The sequence below is a fragment of the Haliotis rubra genome, unplaced genomic scaffold (assembly GCF_003918875.1).
Source record: "Haliotis rubra isolate DU_JTF1 unplaced genomic scaffold, ASM391887v1 Scf47, whole genome shotgun sequence".
Classification (NCBI taxonomy): domain Eukaryota; kingdom Metazoa; phylum Mollusca; class Gastropoda; order Lepetellida; family Haliotidae; genus Haliotis; species Haliotis rubra.
The window spans coordinates 984724-1008368 of record NW_025767157.1 but is presented as its reverse complement, the minus strand read 5'-3'; the positions used below and the strand labels follow the sequence as shown (position 1 = coordinate 1008368).

Sequence of the window (23645 nt, the reverse complement as noted above, 5' to 3'; positions counted from 1 at the left end):
TTGTGTACCGTCAGGTTCCACCCTGTTGTCGAGGTACAATGTTTGTTGTTTGTTCTGATGCTCCCATGTGAACTGTTTGTTGTGAAGTTATGCTGTGTCTTGTTTAGCGCCAGACATAATTATCGGAGATGGCAGTTGCGAAAACGGCATCTGCAACAACCGTCTGAAGCCGGCCAGCAAGTACAGGTACTCCCCCTTCTGGGCACGTTGCATGGGTAGCCAGACTCTTCTTGGTACAGGACGGTGGGGTAGCCGAGTGGTTAAAGCGTTCGCTCGTCACCCTGAAATCCCGGGTTCGATTCCCAACATGGGTACAATGTGTGAAGCCAATTTCTGGTGTCCTCCGCCGTCATATTGCTGGAATATTGCTAAAAGCGACGTAAACCTGAACTCACTCACTCTCTTCTTGGTACATGTGACTTCAGCTATCACCATGTAATTTGATACCCAATATATGCATATAACACTAGTGTCTACAAGCACACCAGTGTGCTTAATACCTATCTCTAACTGCACGTCACACGCTACTCACTACCTTTGTCTAAATAGACAGCACAGTCTTACTGCACGGCACATATGTGCTTAAAGTCATGCTTATAAATACATGTAATTCATGTTCTTAGTAGCATTACCGGTATGTAATAATAATATAGAAGGGCTTAACATGTAGTTGCATGACACATGTGCTTAATACAGGTATATTACTATTTTATGTGCATAATACAGGTATATTACTATTTTATGTGCTTAATACAGGTATATTACTATTTTATGTGCTTAATACAGGTATATATTACTATTTTATGTGCTTCAGATTGTTGTTAAATGCACGTCATATGGGCTAAATACTCTTCGGACATTTATTTAAAACTACTGTATGAATGAACGAAATACACAGAAACTTCACCTGTCATAAATGTTGCTTTTCAAAATTCAAAGCCTTCGATCCTTTATAATATATAATCTCCCATATAACCTTTGACCCACAGGCCCTCTGTCTTTGTGAGGATTAAAGACTAAAAATATTTTGAGATGACCCCCAACTCGAAATGCTTCATAGTACAATAAATCATGATTATTGTACTGTGAAGCATTTCGAGTCGGGGGTCATCTCAAAATATTTTTTAAAAATCTTTAATCCACGCAAAGACACGAAGGCCTGTACCCTGAACTGGTGACACCAACTATATGCAGTTCTGTAAGATTTCCTCTTTCATTAAGCCACGCCGTGATCATTATGACTGAAATATTGTACATGGCTGTCGGCATAAAATTCAACTCACTCTCTCTGATAATGACTTAGTGGTTCCTGTATTCCAGGTTTGTTGTGTTCGCCTGTACGAGCACCGGCTGCAGCGAGACTCTCCCCTCCGTGTATCTACAGACAGGTAGGTCTACGACAGCTCGATCGTTGCAATATTGTTTAAATGACACTACCTAAAACCCGTGCCTGAATACCCACTCAAGTAGGATTGTAATTACTTATAATTCCATGTAAACTGAAGAGCATAGAATCTATACCTCTCAGTTGATTTTGTATTTTTGATTTGCATTGGAAAATATCTGAAGTTAGCGATGTAAAGTCCTCCCCCAGGACAAACTAAGAAACAAGAAAAACAAACAAACAAATCCCAAACTACTATTGGCACTATTCTTTGCATAGTGTAGTTTAAAAATATATATATATATCAATTTAAAACTGTAAAAGTTGCATGAGGCACAACTGCTGATGACAGTCTTCACATCTTGTGATTGAAAATCAACACATTTGCTCAATTCGGGACAACATTACAACATTTCGAACATCGTAGGGGAAGTGGTTGGAAATGAATTCCTTATCCCAGTCTTCATCGGACTAATATTTTTAACACAGAATTACCCAGCTTCAGACATACAAACTGCATAAATATTTGATGATTAAATAGACATAGTCAAATTTTCAAGTTTATTTAATCTTCAAATGCATTAAAACAACAAACTCGTAAACGTTCATTTCACTATGCATGTCATCATATGTTGGTGTTTCAGCAAGCGAAGAGGAATCCAACACATTCATAGTGGCAATCGTTGCTGGCATCGTGCTCATAGTCCTGTCGTCGCTGTTAGTCGCCGTACTCTACAAGCTGTGGCGGAAGAGGTGAGAAAGGGGTCGGAAGTGAGCACAGGGCTAGGTCGTCCTGTCTTGGTATAGTCAGGGCAGATAATTATGGAGATGGTGTGTAACAGTGAGAATTAACTGAAAAATACAGATGCGATGTTATGTTTGAATTCATCGAAATTGAAGGAGCACAGCGAGGAATATCTATTGGCCAAAGACTTGCACTAAGACTGGATCATGCCGAGATAGACCTCGTACCTCCTGTCAGTGTTCACAAAATACGCCCCGTAAGGATCCGGGTTAGAGTTTGTCATTAGCAACCAGTGTTTGGCGACTAAGGGGTTGGGCGGTCAGGCTCGGTGACTTGCTTGATGTAGGTCATCGTCGCCAAGTAAAATCGATGCTCGTGATGTCAATCTCTGGATTATCTGGTCCAGACCATTTACAGTCGGTTCTTACACAGCCTGTATATGACTGAGTGCGGCGTTCCACTAACAAAAGAAACCATGGACAAACGAATCAACCAACCGTCCAATCAGAATGCTGCATAGCTTCAAGTTCATGGATTATGTTTCAGGACCGCTGTACGCCCCAGTGTCCATTTCGACCCCGCGACTATCGAACTAGGAGCCAAGAAGGCCAGCGTGGTGTCCCAGGCCCAGAAGTCCCGGTAGGTAGTGCAGTAAATCTCATGACGTACCCAACACCAGAGTGCGTCGTAGCATAACCTTGGTGCACACTGGCGATGTATATAATACAATATACAATTCTATAAATGTTTGTCAGTACCTAGAATGAACATGTAATGAGAATCGTATCAGCCTCGAGTGCACCCTCACTACGATCGTGACATGTTGCAGACCTGTGAAGCTGCAGAATTTCTCGGACCACGTGGAACAGTTACACAGAGACTCCAATCTTGGCTTTGCAGAGGAATTTAAGGTGTGTAAATTCTGTGGTGTTTTACATCTATAGGTACTTTCCTTTTGTGGCTTACGCCGCAATGTTTGGAGTGCTAAATTATTTGCGGTCTTGCCAGATTCTTCATATATCAGGTGTTATTTTACCGCCCAATTTGTTGAGGCCGTTACATGCTACAGAATATATTTATCAGTGTTGAACCTCTATTGCCATATCTTATGATGAATATCAATGACGTACCGCATGCCATATCTATGCTTACTCGTTCACACATTTCTACCATGTCTCCTTATGTCGTACCTGACCTTTTGTCTTTTCGTATGACTACCCTTTGTCTTTTCGTATGACTATCCTTGGTCTTTTCGTATGATCCCTGTGGCTTACTTATGACCCACACCATGATGTAAACATGACGTACCCTATGACAAATCTTTATGACGTGTTTGACAGATGGTGGCTCAGGTGTGTGGTCGACATCCCACGAAGTCAGCAGAACAACAGGCGTGTCGCACCAAGAACAGATACACCAACGTGCTGCCATGTAAGTCAATCCCTGCTACACATCCAGTTTGAGATGAGTATCTTCAACCCTCCCCATAGGCTTTTGTCTGGAGAATTTGCGCATATATGTATAGGTGTTTTATACAAATCTCACAAAACATGAGCCGATATTCTGCCTCTGTAGTGATGACCCTGTCTGCACTAAGATGACCAGCACATGCTCAGTCAATCCTGTCAGTAGTTCTATATCCTGATTCACGTACTGTCTCTGTGTAGATGACCACTCCAGGGTGAAGCTGTTGTCCCAGGACGACGAGGAGGGTTCCGACTACATCAACGCCAACTTCATCACGGCAAGTTCTTTGCACATGTCAACCCCAAACCATTATTGTTCCTGGAGCAAACCAGGAATTATGAATGATTGTCATACTTAATTCACCTAAGCTCTCAGCACCAGAACCATTGCCTTTGCTTCGGTTTAAATGGGTTTCGTTCTCCTATCAAGCTGGCATACCCTGTTATGCCTGAGATTATGTTTAAGATGTCGTTAACTCCACAACAGAAGACCACCAACTATTTTCGACGGACCTAATTTTTCAATGCGTATTGTCACACATCCCTTTCTTTGTCTCGTTTCCTTATGTCTGAAAATAGTTAACCAAAGCCCTCAGTACTGTTCCTGTTCGTCCTGCCTGTTTCTGAGTTTGAACTGAGCTTCGACAACTCAAGTTTTTCCTATGATGCGACTATGATCGGGTGGTCTTTTTTGCTGACTTGGTTGAAATGCATGAGTAGATCGATGCTGTGATGCTAACCAAGAGTCGTCTGGTCCAGACTCAATTGTTTACAGGCCGCCCTGATATAGCTGGAAGATTGCTGATCGCCGTTAGACAATAAACAAACACTGTTGTAGACCTGGTGATAATAACGTTGTCTGTACATTTGCAGGGCTATAACTGTAAGCGGGAGTATATCGCCGCCCAGGGCCCGCTGCCCAGCACGAAGGACGACTTCTGGCGACTCATCTGGGAGCAGAGGGTCAGTATGGTCGTCATGCTGACCCAGTGCAAGGAGAAGGGCAGGGTGAGAACAGCTGGTGATCATGTTGCATGTACCGGGGGCGTGTCCCTGTACGATCTCGTTATGTCTGGAGTACCTATCCTGACATATCTGTGTACATCTCCGGCCACTGAAGACAGATCTCCTGACAGAGGCGTATACATCTCCTGTCAAATCCGTATACATCTCCTGACACATCTGTTTACATCTCCTGACACATCTGTATACATCTCCAGACACATCTGTATACATCTCCAGACACATCCGTATAGATCTCCTGACACATCCCCTGAAACATCTCTATAAATCTGTTAAACATTGTAATACATCTCCTGACACACCCGTATAGATCTCCTGACACATCCGTATAGATCTCCTGACACATCCGTATAGATCTCCTGACACATCTGTATACACCTCCTGACACATCTGTATACATCTGTTAAACATTGTAATACATCTCCTGACACATCCGTATACATCTCCTGAAAAATCCGTATACATCTCCTGACACATGCATATACATCTCCTGAAAAATCCGTATACATCTCCTGACACATGCATATACATCTGTTAAACATTGTAATACATCTCCTGACACATGCATATACATCTGTTAAATATTGTAATACATCTCCTGACACATCCGTATACATCTATTAAACGCTGTAATACATCTCCTGACACATCCGTATAGATCTCCTGACACATCCGTATAGATCTCCTGACACATCCGTATACATCTCCTGACACATCCGTATAGATCTCCTGACACATCCGTATACATCTCCTGACACATCTGTATACATCTCCTGACACATCTGTATACATCTGTCAAACATTGTAATTCATCTCCTGACACATCCGTATACATCTCCTGACACATCTGTATACATCTCCTGACACATCCGTATACATCTCCTGACACATCCCCTGAAACATCTCTATAAATCTGTTAAACATTGTAATACATCTCCTGACACATCTGTATACATCTCCTGACACATGCATATACATCTGTTAAACATCTGTATACATCTCCTGACACATCCGTATACATCTCCTGACACATGCATATACATCTGTTAAACATATGTATACATCTCCAGACACATATGTATACATCTCCTGACACATCTGTTTACATCTCCTGACACATCCGGATAGATCTCTTGACGCATCCCCTGAAACATCTCTATAAATCTGTTAAACATTGTAATACATCTCCTGACACATCCGTATAGATCTCCTGACACATCTGTATACATCTCCTGACACAGTACACACATCTCCTGACTTTTGTATCCATGTTCCCAGATCAAGTGTGAGAAGTACTGGCCAGACAACTCTGAACCTGTGTACTTCGGGGACCTGATCGTGCATCTCCGCTCCGAGTCCGTTCTGCCGGACTACGTCATCCGTATACTTGACGTCAGACAGGTACATGTCGTCTTAAGAACATACATTTCCAGAGTATGATTATTTCCAATAAAAGAGCAAAAAGAGCAGTACATACTAAGAACGATTGTTTCTCGCATGTTTGAAAATCGAACTGTGAAACTGTGTCAGATATAACTGTTTTGTCGTTACCAGGGTAACAAAAAGCGTGTACTACGTCATTTCCACTTCCTGAAGTGGCCAGACTTTGGCTGTCCCGAAAGAACATGCCTCCTTCTGAACTTTGTGTCAGCGGTGCGCGCGCACATGCCCCACAATCAGGAGGGGCCAACACTTGTACATTGCAGGTATGTATGTACGCATGAACACGTGTACAGCAGACAGAGCTCGCACTAAAAAAGGTACCAATGAGAAATTGATGTTTATCTCAATTTCTTTATAATTCTATGTCTGTTAATGTGTTAGCAGTGTATGAAATCAGGCCCATCCGACAGCCCGAGACGGTCTACATTTCTGACGGACGGTCTAAATTTACAGCTAGCCAGCCCGATGGTCTGGAAAAATTATAGATGTTCTTTATATCTGAGTAAATTCACCATATTTGGTCTGGTTAAATCCATGTTGGGGTGGTAACATTTTGAAGTTACCAGCCCTGATGTCTGGCTGGGTTTTTGGCTTATTTCATACACAGGTGTTAGACCGTTCAGTGCAGAACAGGGACGTGTTTATTGCAGTGGATGAGACGTGTCGGTGGAGATGCCAACACCGTTATCAATTATTTCTACACCGAAACATTGCATCCATTGCAATAAAGAACTTGTCTATCCATAAAACATTGTTCCTGTTCATCATACCAGCTTCTTAATGCCACTCAAAGAAGTCTTTCAGAGCAGGTATAATTTGTTAATTGTTAATGCCAAACAGCAATATTCCAGCTATGGAATGGCATTCCTTAGATTGACCCGTGAAGATCCGGGATAGAATAGGTCTTCAGCAACCCATGCTTGCCACAAAAGGCGACTATGCTTGTCGTAAGAGGTGATTAACGGGATTGGGTGGTCAGGCTCGCTGACTTGGTTGACACATGTCATCGGTTCCCAATTGCGCAGATCGATGCTCATGCTGTTGATCACTGGATTGTCTGGTCCAGACTCGATTATTTACAGACCGCCGCCATATAGCTGGAATATTGCTGAGTGCGGCGTAAAACTAAACTCACACACTCATTCCTTAGATTAGTCGAGTCTGGACCAGACAGCTAAGTGATTGACCTTAAGGGAACTATATCATGGGGATGCATTGACATCACGAACCAAGATAGCTAGCCGGGCCAGCATATCCCGTTGGGCTGCTTTCAAATTCAAACCCGAATCTTCACAGGTCACAGGCGCTAGCACGTTCATCAATCACCCTTATCACTTACTATGTGAAGGAACTTGCGTTTTTACCGGAACCTGTTAGCTTTTAATTAGCGTGTAATTTGTCCTTGTTCATTCTACGCTGTCAACAAAGATATTTTAAAAGTATATTGTGAATCGTCTTGCAACAATAAAGGTAGATAAGCCCATTTCAAAGGATGTAACATTGATCATTACGGGTTGTCTATTCTGTTTGCAGTGCAGGTGTAGGACGAACTGGGACGTTTATTTCCGTGGACGTCTTGCTACAACAAATCCGCGACTACAGCGAATTGGACATCTTTGGCCTGGTGCTGCAGATGAGGGATAACCGACCACACATGGTTCAGACAGAGGTGAGTAGGACACCTAGAAGAACGACATTGGGGATTAGCAAGTGAAATGGTTGGGCGTCCATTGCAAGCTGGTACTGACCCTTGCTGTTGTTACTCGTGATACGACATCTGTCAAACCAAAAAGTGACCAGTGACAAGTCTTCTTATACCTATATCAGAGCTTTAGAACACGGCTTTCACATTGAAACAATGCAAAATACTCTAGTTTGGGATTTTAAGAAGATTGCTTGCAGTGCTCTGAGCCTTTAACGATTTGTTCGAATTGTAGATTTGTAGCCTAGGTCTGCTAACATGCTGCACGTACTCGGGAGACTGTAACGTTGTGTTGGTTACAGAGTCAATACATCTACATCCACGACTGCATCAGGGACGCTCTTCAGGAAGAGACTGATGATGAATGTGAGATGGAGGAAGAAGAAGAAGAGGAGGAGGAAGACGAACGTGAGTAATAATGACACTGATTATAAGGTCACAGGCCACAGAAAGCATGGTATAGTGGGACCAATGTGTATTGCTAAATCATGTTAACACCATTAGACATCAGATCCACGTATACTCTCGTGTGTTGACACAGCTGATGCGTGTACACAGTACGTGTTAAGGTACTAGATACAAGTACACACTACGTTTTGGTACTAGGTACAAGTACACATTGTGTTAAGGTACTATTTACAAGTACACATTGTGTTAAGGTACTAGATACAAGTACACACATTGTGTTAAGATACTAGATACAAGTGCACATTGTGTTAAGGTACTAGATACAAGTACACATTGTGTTAAGGTACTAGATACAAGTACACACTACGTGTTAAGGTACTAGATACAAATACACACTACGTGTTAAGGTACTAGATACAAGTACACACTACGTGTTAAGATACTAGATACAAGTACACACTACGTGTTAAGGTACTAGATACAAGTACACACTACGTGTTAAGGTACTAGATACAAGTACACACTACGTGTTAAGGTACTAGATACAAGTTCACACTACGTGATAAGGTACTAGATACAAGTACACACTACGTGATAAGGTACTAGATACAAGTACACACTACGTGTTAAGGTACTAGATACAAGTACACACTACGTGTTAAGGTACTAGATACAAGTACACACTACGTGTTAAGGTACTAGATACAAGTACACACTACGTGATAAGGTACTAGATACAAGTACACACTACGTGTTAAAGTACTAGATACAAGTACACACTACGTGTTAAGGTACTAGATACAAGTTCACACTACGTGATAAGGTACTAGATACAAGTACACACTACGTGATAAGGTACTAGATACAAGTACACACTACGTGTTAAGGTACTAGATACAAGTACACACTACGTGTTAAAGTACTAGATACAGTACACACTACGTGTTAAGGTACTAGATACAAGTACACACTACGTGATAAGGTACTAGATACAAGTACACACTACGTGATAAGGTACTAGATACAAGTACACACTACGTGTTAAGGTACTAGACACAAGTACGTACTACGTGTTAAGGTACTAGATACAAGTACACATTGTGTTAAGGTACCAAATACAACTCATTGTTTTGCAACTTGGTAAAGTCAGATAGTTATGTGAGCTACAGACCCCTTATTCCGTACACCTGTAGATAATCACTGGTACACTGTGCTACCAATCTTAGTTATATCACTATTGAAACACCGCTGGACACGCACGCACTCTCACACACGCACACTGATTTACACGTCCACTTTCTCCACTTTGTCCGTCCCGTTTGCCTTATTTATCTCTCTTCCCATAACCCCTACATGCCATTGCCCCTACACCCCAGTACCCCTACAATTAGTTAAAACAACACACGGCATTTACCTGTCTGGCATAATGGACTGACCCAAGGAGAGATTAGTGCATAGAGTATACAGATGAGATCAAGGGAGGGATTAGTGCATAGAGTATACAGATGAGATCAAGGGAGGGATTAAGCTGTTGTTTAGTGTTTTGTGTCAAGGAAATTTGGGATCAGCTAAAAATTGATTAGTTTCATGATGAAAGATAAACCACTAGTGAGTAGAACAATTTTACAAATTGGATAGTGTTTTGTGTCAAGGAAATTTGGGATCAGCTAAAAGTTGATTAGTTTCATGATGAAAGATAAACCTCTAGTGAGTAGAACAGTTTTACAAATTGGATAGTGTTTTGTGTCATCAGCTAAAAGCTGATTAGTTTCATGATGAAAGATAAACCTCTAGTGAGTAGAACAGTTTTACAAATTGGATAGTGTTTTGTGTCAAGGAAATTATGTTGTTGTAAGCTGTAGGGGTAGTGGCATGTAGGGGTAATGGGGGGTTACCACACACACACACCATCCCGCCTCAACCACGTTCGTGGTCGAGTGTGCTATGTCTAGACTGTATAGAATGATATCAAAATACTCGCTCTATAATATCATACCGAGGACTTCCTTCTTATACTCAGTACTGCCTGATGGCCGTTTCTCGTGACCACCAAGGGCGGTACTGACACGATGTGAAGGAGATCTTTTACTTCCTGGTTCCTATATCTCTTCCTTGTTCGTGTGTCGCCAGTCCCGTGACTGTACAACTAAATCCTAGTGTGTAGGAGTATAGATGTAATTGCGTAGATAAGTACAGATGCCATCATGATTAAAATGTTTTATCGTTCTGAAAATAGAGTTTTGACATACAGTCGGTTCACATTAAATGTTGATGTAGTTATGACATACAGTGGTTTCACATTACACGTTGATGCAGTGGTTTCACATTACACGTTGAGATGCAGTTTTGACATACAGTCGGTTCACATTAAATGTTGATGCAGTTATGACATACAGCTGGTTCATATTACACGTTGATGCAGTTATGACATACAGTTGGTTCACATTACACGTTGATGCAGTTATGACATACAGTTGGTTCACATTACACGTTGATGTAGTTTTGACATACAGTCGGTTCACATTACACGTTGATGTAGTTTTGACATACAGTTGGTTCACGTTACATGTTGATGTAGTTATGAATACAGTTGGTTCACATTACACGTTGATGTAGTTATGACATACAGTTGGTTCACATTACACGTTGATGTAGTTTTGACATACAGTTGGTTCACATTACACGTTGATGTAGTTTTGACATACAGTCTGTTCAGATTACACACATGTTGATGTAGTTTTGACATACAGTCTGTTCAGATTACACGTTGATGTAGTTTTGACATACAGTCTGTTCACATTACATGTTGATGTAGTTTTGACATACAGTTGGTTCACATTACACACGTTGATGTAGTTTTGACATACAGTCGGTTCAGATTACACGTTGATGTAGTTTTGACATACAGTCTGTTCACATTACATGTTGATGTAGTTTTGACATACAGTTGGTTCACATTACACGTTGATGTAGTTTTGACATACAGTCGGTTCAGATTACACGTTGATGTAGTTTTGACATACAGTCGGTTCACATTACACGTTGATGCAGTTTTGACATACAGTCGGTTCTGCATTACACGTTGATGACATTAGTTGGTTCACATTACGTTGATGTAGTTATGACATACATTACACGTTGATGTAGTTTTGACATTACACGTTAACGTTGATTTGCCTGAACAGATTTAACCATATGTAGTTATGACATACAGTTGGTTCACATTACACGTTGATGTAGTTTTGACATACAGTCGACATACAGTTCACACACGTTGATTAGTTTTGACATACAGTTGATGTAGTTTTGACATACAGTTGGTTCAGATTACACGTTGATGTAGTTTTGACATACAGTCGGTTCACATTACACACGTTGATGTAGTTTTGACATACAGTTGGTTCACATTACACACGTTGATGTAGTTTTGACATACAGTCTGTTCACATTACACACGTTGATGCAGTTATGACATACAGTTGGTTCACATTACACACGTTGATGTAGCTATGACATACAGTTGGTTCACATTACACGTTGATGCAGTTTTGACATACAGTCGATTCACATTAAATGTTGATGCAGTTTTGACATACAGCTGGTTCATATTACACGTTGATGTAGTTTTGACATACAGTCGGTTCACATTACACACGTTGATGCAGTTATGACATACAGTTGGTTCACATTACACACGTTGATGTAGCTATGACATACAGTCTGTTCAGATTACACATTGATGCAGTTATGACATACAGTTGGTTCACATTACACACGTTGATGCAGTTATGACATACAGTTGGTTCACATTACACACGTTGATGCAGTTATGACATACAGTTGGTTCACATTACACGTTGATGCAGTTTTGACATACAGCTGGTTCATATTACACGTTGATGCAGTTATGACATACAGTCGATTCACATTAAATCTTGATGCAGTTTTGACATACAGCTGGTTCATATTACACGTTGATGCAGTTATGACATACAGTTGGTTCACATTACACACGTTGATGCAGTTATGACATACAGTTGGTTCACATTACACGTTGATGTAGTTATGACATACAGTCGGTTCACATTACACGTTGATGTAGTTTTGACATACAGTCGGTTCACGTTACATGTTGATGTAGTTATGAATACAGTCTGTTCACATTACACACGTTGATGCAGTTATGACATACAGTTGGTTCACATTACACGTTGATGCAGTTATGACATACAGTCGGTTCACATTACACGTTGATTCAATTTTGACATCGTAAAAGACATAATGCCTTGAGAAGTATGTGCATGGAGCATTGGCAATCATAATGACACCAGGTGTTAGGGAAAAGGGTAAGAATCATTGCCCTACAGGTAGCGCACGCCACTCAAATAATTTACAGAAAACATAATTGTTTATCGATCCAAGCCATGTAGATGTTGCGGGCTCCGGTCTACAGTGGTGAAGTTACCGAAACGCCCCATCACAGGAAATTCAGTCCGCTGTTTCAAACGTAACGCCACGAAAGTAAAATACTATATATTACTAGATACTTATAATTTATAAAATCAAAAATGTCTTTTTAAAGAAAACTAAACTCATTTCACAGAAAACTTTTCTCCTAGATTTGAGGGCAGTGGGGGTAGCCTAGTGGTTAAAGCGTTTGCTCGTCACGCCGATGGCCCGGGTTCGATTCCCCACATGGGTACAATGTGTGAATCCCATTTCTGGTGTCCCCCGCAGTGATATTGCTAGAATATTGGTAAAGGCGGTGTAAAACTAAACTCACTCACTCACTAAAGACACAATATACATAAGCTATATCACAGCTTCAGTCACTTTTGTAAATCTGTTTATTCTGGAAGCGAAGTAATCGATTCCACTTCAATCAACAGATTCTCATTGTTCATTGTTCACTTGTTCATTTTGGCCAACCATCTTATTTCCAACCTCCACCAGCATCAGAGTGGACGAGCAAAATATTGAAAAAAATGCAAGGTGTTTCATGAATTCTCAAATTTTAAAACAAGCGGTACATGTCTGTGAATTGATCCATGGCGTCGATCAGGCTGCTTCACAAACGATTTTTTTATTTAGCGGAAGCAAGATGAAACTGACCTGAGGTTTTGTGAGTGTTCAATGGGAGTATTAACTGTTATCACATTGGTGCAAACTTTAAAAGGGGAAAATTAAGATATGAAAACTATTAATTGATTATACATCAGAATGAAATTTCAAGCCGGGCTTTTTTGTGAGACTCAACTGTTGTGAGCCTTACACAACTGCCTGGGCAAATGTACCTAATGTTATCTGCTAAGAAATGGTGCTGAGGCAAACATGGTTAGGATCACGTCTCCACATCCGCCGGCCGCCATTTCCGTGGCATCGCCACACGGAGGTTGACGTATCATTACGTTAATTAATATCTGTACAAAAATAATCACATCCATAGGTCCACCGCAATGATGTAAAGAAATAGTTTACTGTGAGCTAGGGCATTTGGTCTACATTGTTTTTAAATGATAACCAATTGCGAGGATTCTGCTCTTAATTGTAAAAAGTCTTTCGGTATTCATGAACGAGGGTAGAAAATCAGTAATTCTGAAGCAGTTATTACTGTTTTAACCAACTCATTAAGCCCGAGAGCCACCTCACTACTCAACACCTGGAACCCCTCGCTGATTGCCCACTCGCTGTGCCGAGACTAATTAGTGCTAATCACACCTGATTTCCCTGGCAGGTTTCGGGGATCACAGGAAACTGTCTAGTCGTACAAACAAGTCCTGATTGTTTAATTGTGTCGTAAAGATATATGTTGAAGAAAGCAGGTGTGAATACATATCGTGTATTGCAAAGGTTTATGTAATTTTATTGCAAGCTTCTCTTTTAGACCTTTGGCGGCTTGTACATTTATATTTTATCACAATATGCATGTATTCTTTGTATGTAAGAGATGAGACACAGATAGACAAATTCTCTCTAATATCATTGTGTGAGGTTTAAATTTACAAAACATCTATGACAATGACATACTGTAAAGAAGAATTTACTTACATACTTTATCATCTTCGACGAAAATAGCGTTTGTGCCGATACATTTCTAGTGTATACGAATTATTTTAATGAAAGTACAATTACGCTAGTCTGTGACTAACATAGAGAACATTCATAGCTTGGCACTTTGTTTCATCTAGATTTAATGCAGAAAACATACGTGACCATACCAACATACATATAAAAAATGTATACTACATATTCCTTGCATAGAAATAAAAAAAAGAGTCACGTGATAGGGCGTCATCACATTTCCCGAATAGAACGTTCGGTATCTCAACTGTTCAATATATATAGTGGCTGGTCATATGTTATCTGTGACCAATCGCATCATGAGATATCTGTCACAGAGGAAAGGACAGGTGATGGGGCGTGGGCAAAATTTCTGAAGAGCACGTTTGGGCAGAGCTTGGAAAGAGATTGATTATTGTCTATATCGTTGACCAGTCGATATGCTGGGTTTCGGCTTTATCAACTCAAGCTATCATGTAACAGTTTGTGTCTTGTAAACATACACACTGGTAACGATGTATGAAATATACACATAAGACAAATAGGAGTAGATACACACTTTGGCGAGTTTATTTGTCCTCATTTTAGTGTTTTTCGATACGTAAAACAAAGCGATTGAAATCCAACCATTGAGTAGAGATAGTATTTATTTACATATAGATTTTACGCACACAACTTGTACATAAAGCATAATGGTTTGCTGTACATGTAAATATAATCTTCACCTTGATACAAATGAACATCCAAACTAAAGTAAACGTATTACAGAATGGTTTGCTGTACATGTAAATATAATCTTCACCTTGATACAAATGAACATCCAAACTAAAGTAAACGTATTTCAGAATTCACGAAATGACACTATACTGAATCATTACCACCCCCCACCCACCCTCCAAATATTTATGAAGGAGGGCGTGCCTATATTTATACTGAATGCAAACAAGGTTCATAAGATAACAGATGTGCATGCGTGCATAAACATTACAGAGAGGGGCATGACTCCATAAAGCAGGTTGTCCAATGATACAACAGCGCATCTGTTTATTTTACACTTGTCACGGGACAAACCTTTTAACAAGGACGTAACTACATATGCATTCTACCGGAGGCTGTTATTTCAAGGTCGAAAGAGGTGTTCAAATATCTCATTACTGTAATCTGATTGAATGATTATATGCATGTGTATCGATACCGTAGCTGATATACTATCCAGCTTTTATTGACGATGGATCAATAGAGACTGAGTTCATTGTTACACGTGATAATTACACCGGATTTGATAATTACAGAGATCAAATACAAATGTTTTACACAATGTTCATGTAAATTGCATAGAAAACTGACGATTCAAATCAACATGAAACTCCCAACAGCTTGAACATAAATGCTTGAAATACCTTTGTATGGTTTACATGTAATAACTTATGATATTACTGCTGTCTATGTGTGAGAATTTTTTGAATTACCAACTTACTGTGTTTTGTAACAAACGTAGTAAACGATTTCATTGTTGTAATAACACTGGCATATATTATATTCGATGCAAAGGCGCGATATTCGATTTGGTAACATTGTCAACTTTAGATTATGGAAAATAAATACAATTCAGTAAGCTTCAAAATAGTAAGTTAAATTATGTCTAATCTATTCGAGCTTGGATGTATAATTATTTGTGTTTATACATTATGTTTCATTATATGTTTCATTATATGAAACATGACAACGTAATAATACCTAAAATATATATTCAAACTATTCTATTGTGTTTGAATTTTTTGTATGTCCTTGAAATTTCGTATATTGTTTCCTATTTAGGAAGTTGAAGAAAATATAATCTTCAGTAACCTCTAAACCATTACATCTAATTCAATCAATGTGCATACGAAGTATTTTAGTATGAAGAATACCAGACACTTACCTGTAAAAACATCATAATCCCCTTTCTCGCCGACATGTGTTCATTTGCCAAACGCTGTACAAGCCTATGATAATGATTAGCAATTGCTATCAAAACACTTTAAATACTTCTTCTGATTGACACTAAAGGTAGCATCTCTCGCAAGAAAAGCTAATATTTGCTCAGTGCTACTAAATTGGTTGAAATAATAGGTACAGTGCGATTTTTAAAAGTACAACACACATGTGCGTCTCTCGCTGAATAAGATGTGCTTTCTGTTGACGAATATATGTGGCTTTCGCTGTGAGAAACTGCCAATTACCTGCCCCGTAAACACGTCACTCGCTGTGAGGAGCTGATTAATTTGCCCCATATACGCGTCTCTCGGCCTTAATGAGTTAATACGGTCATGTTAAGGAAGAACATTTGAAAATGAAATGTATAACAATGTGCGAATTATAAATGTAAACTTTACCAACAATCATCACTGAGCTAAAAAATGACAATAAGTTGTAGCGGGAGATTTTATGGTCTGGGGTACGTCGTTTGTCGGATGTGGATGTCAAATGGTGGCTGATGCCAAACGTGTATGAATGAATGAGGTGCTGCTTGATCGGGTTGGTGGGAGTGTGTGCTTGCGGGCGCTCGGGCGTGCATTAGACTTACGCTAAGTCTCCGAATATATGCATGTACGTGACAGAAACAAAGGATTTCTTTTAAATTGAAAAGGATCCCCAATGGGAAGGGAGATTCAGTCTAAACCCGAGAAAATCTGGATTTGCTTCATTTAGGGCTTAGAACTCAAGAAAGGGAAAATAGTGCGGTTCAGGGACTGTGAGACAGACTATGACAGTTATATGCGTGTGCGTGCATATTTGATGGATATGTGCGGCGGGCTTCTATGGTGTTAGTAGATATTGTCTTTCATTCCGTATTGCGTGTGAGTGCTGGCTGTGCGTATGCGTCTTGTGTGTGAATATGCGTCTTGTGTGTGAGTATGCGTCTTGTGTGTGAGTATGCGTCTTGTGTGTGAGTATGCGTCTTGTGTGTGAGTATGCGCCTTGTGTGTGAGTATGCGTCTAGTGTGTGAATATGCGTCTTGTATGTGATTGTGCGTTGTTTGTTGTTATTTTAGTTCCTTTAAACATATACAGTCATATGTAGCCAATATACAGTGAGATATATTAAACTGTATTTTTCAGACATCTACCAGAACGCCTAAAGAGCAACCCCACATGACTGACCAACTGTACAGCACATTCAGGGAAAGAGAATATTCAAGGCTGGCCCTATTGCTGGAGATACCGTGTAAATATATACAGAGCGTTCTGTGAACACAACACGCAGGAACACCAACGTCGTCGACCCCAACTGTACAACATTCAGTACCTGAAAAACACACACGGTTAAACATCTATAACTGACTCAAGTGAACACGTTGACGGACGTCCCTGCTGCAGGGGATAGTGACAGCAGCAGTATGTGCAATGGATGTGTAAAGTAACAACCAGAAACAGGGATGTTATACAGAACCAGGGTTCGACTGTTGTTGTGTATGGAGTATTGCGTTCCTTGGAAGACTAAGGATGTGACTCGGGAATCCCAACATCAGATAACAAACAGTGTTGTTAAACTTTACACTCTGGTTACTGTGACTCAGTGTACTGAGCGGACATCCGATATGCACGACTCTTTCAGGATGCAGTGTAGCCTTGTGTTAGTCATACGACTAACACTTTAATCCAAGCTACTTGTGTCCAAGCTATTATGTAAATGCATATGACAAGCTCGCCCTGCTGGATATACGTACAAACACCGTTGTATCGAACGTTGATGTGTCGAATAGCGTTTGTCTCGAAAAATAGGATTGTACCTCTGCATTCTTTCCTTATTAGTTGTCCGCTGTGTCGAACTTCGGATAACTCGAAGTATTTACGTAGGTCCCATCGACTTCGACACAACGGTGTTTCACTGTCGATCCAAGATGACCATTTACTCAAGTATTTTTCGTGCAGTACAAGGAAAAATGTAACTGCTGTTTTCACGTCAACGATTTGAATCAAACGTTGTTACGGTGTTGCCTCCCCTAGTTCGAGGTTGACATTGTATTTTTTTTAGTTTACATGAGTCCGAAAAGGCAAAATGAAATTGAATTCCAAGGAGATGGTTAGATATGAAAGACGTGCACATCCAAGGAGATGGTTAGATATAAAAGACGTGCACAGACATATGTTTTTATCAGTTGATATATATATTTTTTTTTGTGCTCACATATCGCTTTACAGTTAATTGACAACCTTTCCTTTCCCCTTGATATTTTGTTTGTATATATTGGCAAATTGATACAGAAACAGATCTAGTATATAATGGTGATGGAATTATCGGAGCAAACCATAAGTCTTCTAGTAGATCGTCAAAACATAAATATAGAATATTAAAACCGGTAATATGTGATTGCACTGCAATCTTCCAAAGCTGTGAGATCGTTCACGTCACACTAACAAACCCGTGATGAAATATTAACTTATTACGTCTGTATTATCATATTTCATGTTTTAGAATTTATTCTATATGTATATTTCAAGCGTTATTTGTTTGTTTACCTTTCGTTTATATATATGTATACTCAGATGTGTTTATACGTAACATGTTGCAATGAAACCAGTGTTTTGACCAATCACTTTCTTTGGTCAAGTGATATTTGACGTCAATGTCGCATAGATGCATTCCACAATACATTCCTAAAATGTCATTCCACCGTTTGGAATCCATATCCAGATGTAATCAATGTATATTATAAAATATATTTGCATATAAATATTTTCTCAGAAGTTCACTTGTATTCACTGTTCACATAAATATAAACGACAACGTCAATGTCAGAGAGAAACCAGTCTCGGTTATCCGCCGATACAGATTCCAAGTGATATCAGAGAATAGTATATGAATCTACCACTGAAAATCAAAGGGCACCAGGTGTTCGCGAATCACGTGACTCGGTTGGAGGTGTTTGTCGTTTTCGTAACAAGTGACACGCCATATATTTGGTTGTCATCCTGCTTAAGGTCGTGGAGGGTCGAGGTTAAAGCGTTCGCTCAACACGCAGAACTGAGTTCAATTCTGAGAATGGTTGCAATGTATGAAGCCCATTTATGGTGTCCACTGCTATCACATTGCTTGGACATTGAAAAAAAGCAGAAGAGGAAGTCAAATGGTTGAAGCGTTCGCTCACCACGCAGAAAAACCGGGTTCGATTCTGAGAATGGTTGCAATGTATGAAGCCCATTTATCGTGTCCACCGCTATCACATTGCTTGGACATTGCAAAATGCGGCATAAAATTATACTCTCTCACTCATACTCAAATAAGCCTAGCGGACTCGGTCACTGATTTGGCTGACACATGTCATCGTATCCCTATTGCGTTATTACGTAGATCGATGCTCATGCTGTTGATCACTGAATTGTCTGTTAGGACTCGAGTATTTACAGACCTGAGCCATATAGCTGGAATATTGCTGAGTGCGGCGTTAAACAACAAACCAACCAACCAACTGAAATAAACAGTCTGGTCCCACAATATTGACGAACATTAACCACAACAGCTCAGGTTTCAGTGATGACACTCAACACTCATCTCGATGAGTGTTGGGTTCACCAGGATCTGACTTGGAATGATGTCATTTTCCGGGGAATGAAACCCGGATGTACTAGGCAGCCCGACATCGTGACTTTTGTGATGAAATCTGTCATTAACGAGTCAGTTAATGTGTTGAGTCACCGGCTCCTACCACAGAAAACAAACAGCTGTGTTTTGTTATGGAAAAGGAAGATTGAATTTTATTCGGCTTATGTTTGACCTGGTGTTTGATGTTGATAAATGACCTATTGAAATGACCACTTGTGTATAAATAAATGAATCTCTAGATCGACAAACACATGTTATCGGGCACTTTCTATGTAGTTATTTCTGGCACGGTGGCCATTACCACTGGGAGTAGTTGATTCCGGTGTTTAGGAGATCTAAAGACCTCGGTAATTCACAGCTGAGTGTGGGACTTCAACCCAAACTCTCACAGGAAACATCCATCCACCAAAATATTCTATACATATATTAATAACTCAGAAACAATGACTACTTGAAAGGCGTGGAGGACAAAGTGTGTTAGAACACACATACATATACACAAATTATAATACAATAGAGATCATGCTAATCATCATAATAATCAACATCCATATCGTTAGAATTCAAGACATCACCCAATTCGACAAACGACGTAGAGATGTTTCATTTTGTGACATAAACTGACGGACTAAAGAAAGTATACGCCCATGTTTGATGACGCCTGAAAATGAAACACAACACACAAGAACTGGTGCTCCCACGGTAACGTTGCTTGGTGCTGTTGTACAACACAACCTCAGCGCTAAGTGAGTGAGTGAGTTTAGTTTTACGCCGCACTCAGCAATATTCCAGCTATATGGCGGCGGTTTGTAAATAATCGAGTCTGGACCAGACAATCCAGTGATCAACAGAAGGAGCATCAATCCGCGCAATTGGGAACCGATGACATGTGTCAACCACCTTAGCGCCAAGACCGCTTTGTACAGCGGCTCCCTGGTATCTAAAACGCTGTGGACCTAAAGTTAAGACGTTATAGCGACGTTGTAACGTTTTTATAACGTTTGGAACGTTTTGCAAAATCCTCTTTTCAAGAGAATGCTTTCCTTTACCCGGCAGTTCATGTTGTGCCATTGACACGTTTTCTCTCCCCTTTGTTACAGGTCACCGAGATGTAGATATTATATAAACTGGTTTAGCTATTGACTTGCGCAACATGCTCGTGCTCTTAACCATTTACGGTAACATGTGAGGTGAGGTGAAATTGAGTTTAACGTCGTACTTGAGAATATTTCGCACATATGACGACGTGCATGCGTGTGTATGTGCTTGTACTAGCCCAGACTTAAGCTGGTTTTATAGTGCTAGCCCACTGAGATACCATGCCGCAGTGAAGCATGAATACCCCACTCAGACACATTATTCTGACTCCGAGCCGACCAGTCCTTGTTGTACCCATTAATGCCGAGCGCCAGGCAGGGACCAACAAGTACCATATTTTAACGTCTTTTGGTATGACGCGGTCGGGGATCGAACCCGCGACCTTCCGCTCTCCGGGCGGACGCTCTAACCATACGGTAACAGGTATAGGTCGCCTAATTACGAATGTAATAAAGGTGAAGGCGATGTGCAATGCCCGAAGTACATTTTGAGTAGTTAACAGTAAAAACTAATTTCGATGATGATTATTAATTTTAGTAAGTAACGTCCAGTCGCAGCCTTCGTGGTATCGAACATCGCCAGTGCAGTTGTTTAGGTAGACAGGGTCCCAGTCAGGTGTAATGTCGCCGACAATGATATTCGGCACCGTCAACTTACCCATTAACAATTTCTTAGAAACACCGGCAGTAAGGATTCCGTTTCACGTTCACCTTATATACAGTAACCCCTGATCAAAGCCCATCCTGAAGATTACGGATACTACTGAAACGTCTAATTTAGTACACGTACTTGAATAACTTCAGCGAAGCAGAATGTAACAATACTCTCCCCTAATGGGAACAGCCCTCGTTTTGTGGCACACCATTTCCTGCTTCCGGTGTCACAAGGCGGTGTGCGGAGCTCAGTCTGCTTATACATGCGGTATGAGGAGTACATGATAATCATACAGTTAGGATTACATTCTCCGTACACTGGAGCTGTGAGGATTACATCCTCCGTATATAGGCGTTGTGAGGAATAGAACAACATCCTGCTCATACAGCATACAGGCGATGTGCGGAATAGAACCTGCTCTTACAGACGTTGTACGGAGTAGGACTTGCTCAGACAGGCGATGTGCGGAGTACAATCTGGCTCTGTGCAGTGTGCAACCTGTTCATACTGGGCTTGAGCAGAGTATAGTCCACACCATCCCCGATGATCTCCAGGGTATACGTTCCGATAAATCTCCACTAAACCCTGGATGCATCTACGGCTCGAGCCGATGATTTTATTACCTCCCGTGGTTGGCTTTTTATCCAATCAGGTGTCTACGCTGGGAAGTTGAGCGTACCAATCACTCACCAACCAACTCACCTCCGCTTTTTAAATTATCTAACCGATTAAACTTGGCAACACAATAATATATTGTTGCAGGGGTACTCTGTAAGAAGTAGGAGTTCTTGCATATATTTTTGTAAGGTTTCAGACCTGTCAATTTGTTTGTATGTTTTCCCTCCAAATCTGAGTCGCACTGCGAACAAACTTTCCCAGCTGCGACCGCTATCTTTGTTTACACTGGCAAGCTCGGTTGTAACGGCGGCTTTTCTGATTGGCTTGTGTGAGAATGCGGCGCCAGCAAAGGGAGGTAATAAAATCATCGGCTCGAGCCGTAGATGCATCCAGGGTATAATGGAGATTTATCGGAACGTATACTCTGGAGATTATCAAGTCCACACATGCAGGCGCTGTATGTAGTACAAGCTGCTCGTACAGACAGAGTGCGGAGTACAATCTGCTTACAGCTGATGCTCCTGGAAAACAGCCTGTATCTTTTACCACTCACAGCAAGTTCAAGATCATCCGCAAGTGGAAAGCTGTGTGTTTCAATACCCACTTAACTTCTTTGAAATGTTCATATGCACAATATGCCTCTCTGTATTTGTAACAAGGTACTCATGTACTATACTTCACAGGCCAATACATATTGTCAGCATTATAAACAACAAGCACCGTACACCCTGCCAGCCATGGTACAATACAACAAGCACCGTACACCCTGCCAGCCATGGTACAATACAACAAGCACCGTACACCCTGCCAGCCATGGTACAATACAACAAGCACCGTACACCCTGCCAGCCATGGTACAATACAACAAGCACCGTACACCCTGCCAGCCATGGTACAATACAACAAGCACCGTACACCCTGCCAGCCATGGTACAATACAACAAGCACCGTACACCCTGCCAGCCATGGTACAGTACAACAAGCACCGTACACCCTGCCAGCCATGGTACAGTACAACAAGCACCGTACACCCTGCCAGCCATGGTACAATACAACAAGCACCGTACACCCTGCCAGCAATGGTACAATACAACAAGCCCCGTACACCCTGCCAGCCATGGTACAATACATCAAGCACTGTACACCCTGCCAGCCATGGTACAATACAACAAGCACCGTACAGCCTGCCAGCCATGGTACAATACAACAAGCACCGTACACCCTGCCAGCAATGGTACAATACAACAAGCACCATATAGCCTGCCAGCCATGGTACAATACAACAAGCACCGTACACCCTGCCAGCCATGGTACAATACAACAAGCACCGTACACCCTGCCAGCCATGGTACAATACAATAAGCACCGTACACCCTGCCAGCCATGGTACAATACAACAAGCACCGTACACCCTGCCAGCCATGGTGTGCAATACAACAAGCACCGTACACCCTGCC

The 23645-nt window shown here is 40.9% G+C and overlaps 1 protein-coding gene across 3 annotated transcripts in view; it reads left to right on the top strand.

Annotated features, from left to right (window-relative positions):
- LOC124290608 (phosphatidylinositol phosphatase PTPRQ-like) overlaps positions 1-18964 on the top strand; it is a 35854-nt gene extending 16890 nt beyond the window's left edge. For 2 of the 3 annotated variants that reach the window (XM_046727372.1, XM_046727374.1), the window contains exons 16-28: positions 108-186; positions 1321-1388; positions 2029-2137; positions 2676-2768; positions 2959-3040; positions 3470-3560; positions 3797-3873; positions 4469-4603; positions 5897-6019; positions 6173-6324; positions 7595-7730; positions 8066-8171; positions 17334-18964. In XM_046727372.1, coding sequence (XP_046583328.1) covers positions 108-186; positions 1321-1388; positions 2029-2137; positions 2676-2768; positions 2959-3040; positions 3470-3560; positions 3797-3873; positions 4469-4603; positions 5897-6019; positions 6173-6324; positions 7595-7730; positions 8066-8171; positions 17334-17353 — 1271 coding nt within the window. In that variant the 3' untranslated portion in view covers positions 17354-18964. The remainder of the gene's footprint in view (positions 1-107; positions 187-1320; positions 1389-2028; positions 2138-2675; positions 2769-2958; positions 3041-3469; positions 3561-3796; positions 3874-4468; positions 4604-5896; positions 6020-6172; positions 6325-7594; positions 7731-8065; positions 8172-17333) is intronic. The other variant, XM_046727373.1, reaches the window with a different exon arrangement.
- The last annotated feature ends 4681 nt before the right edge of the window (positions 18965-23645 follow it).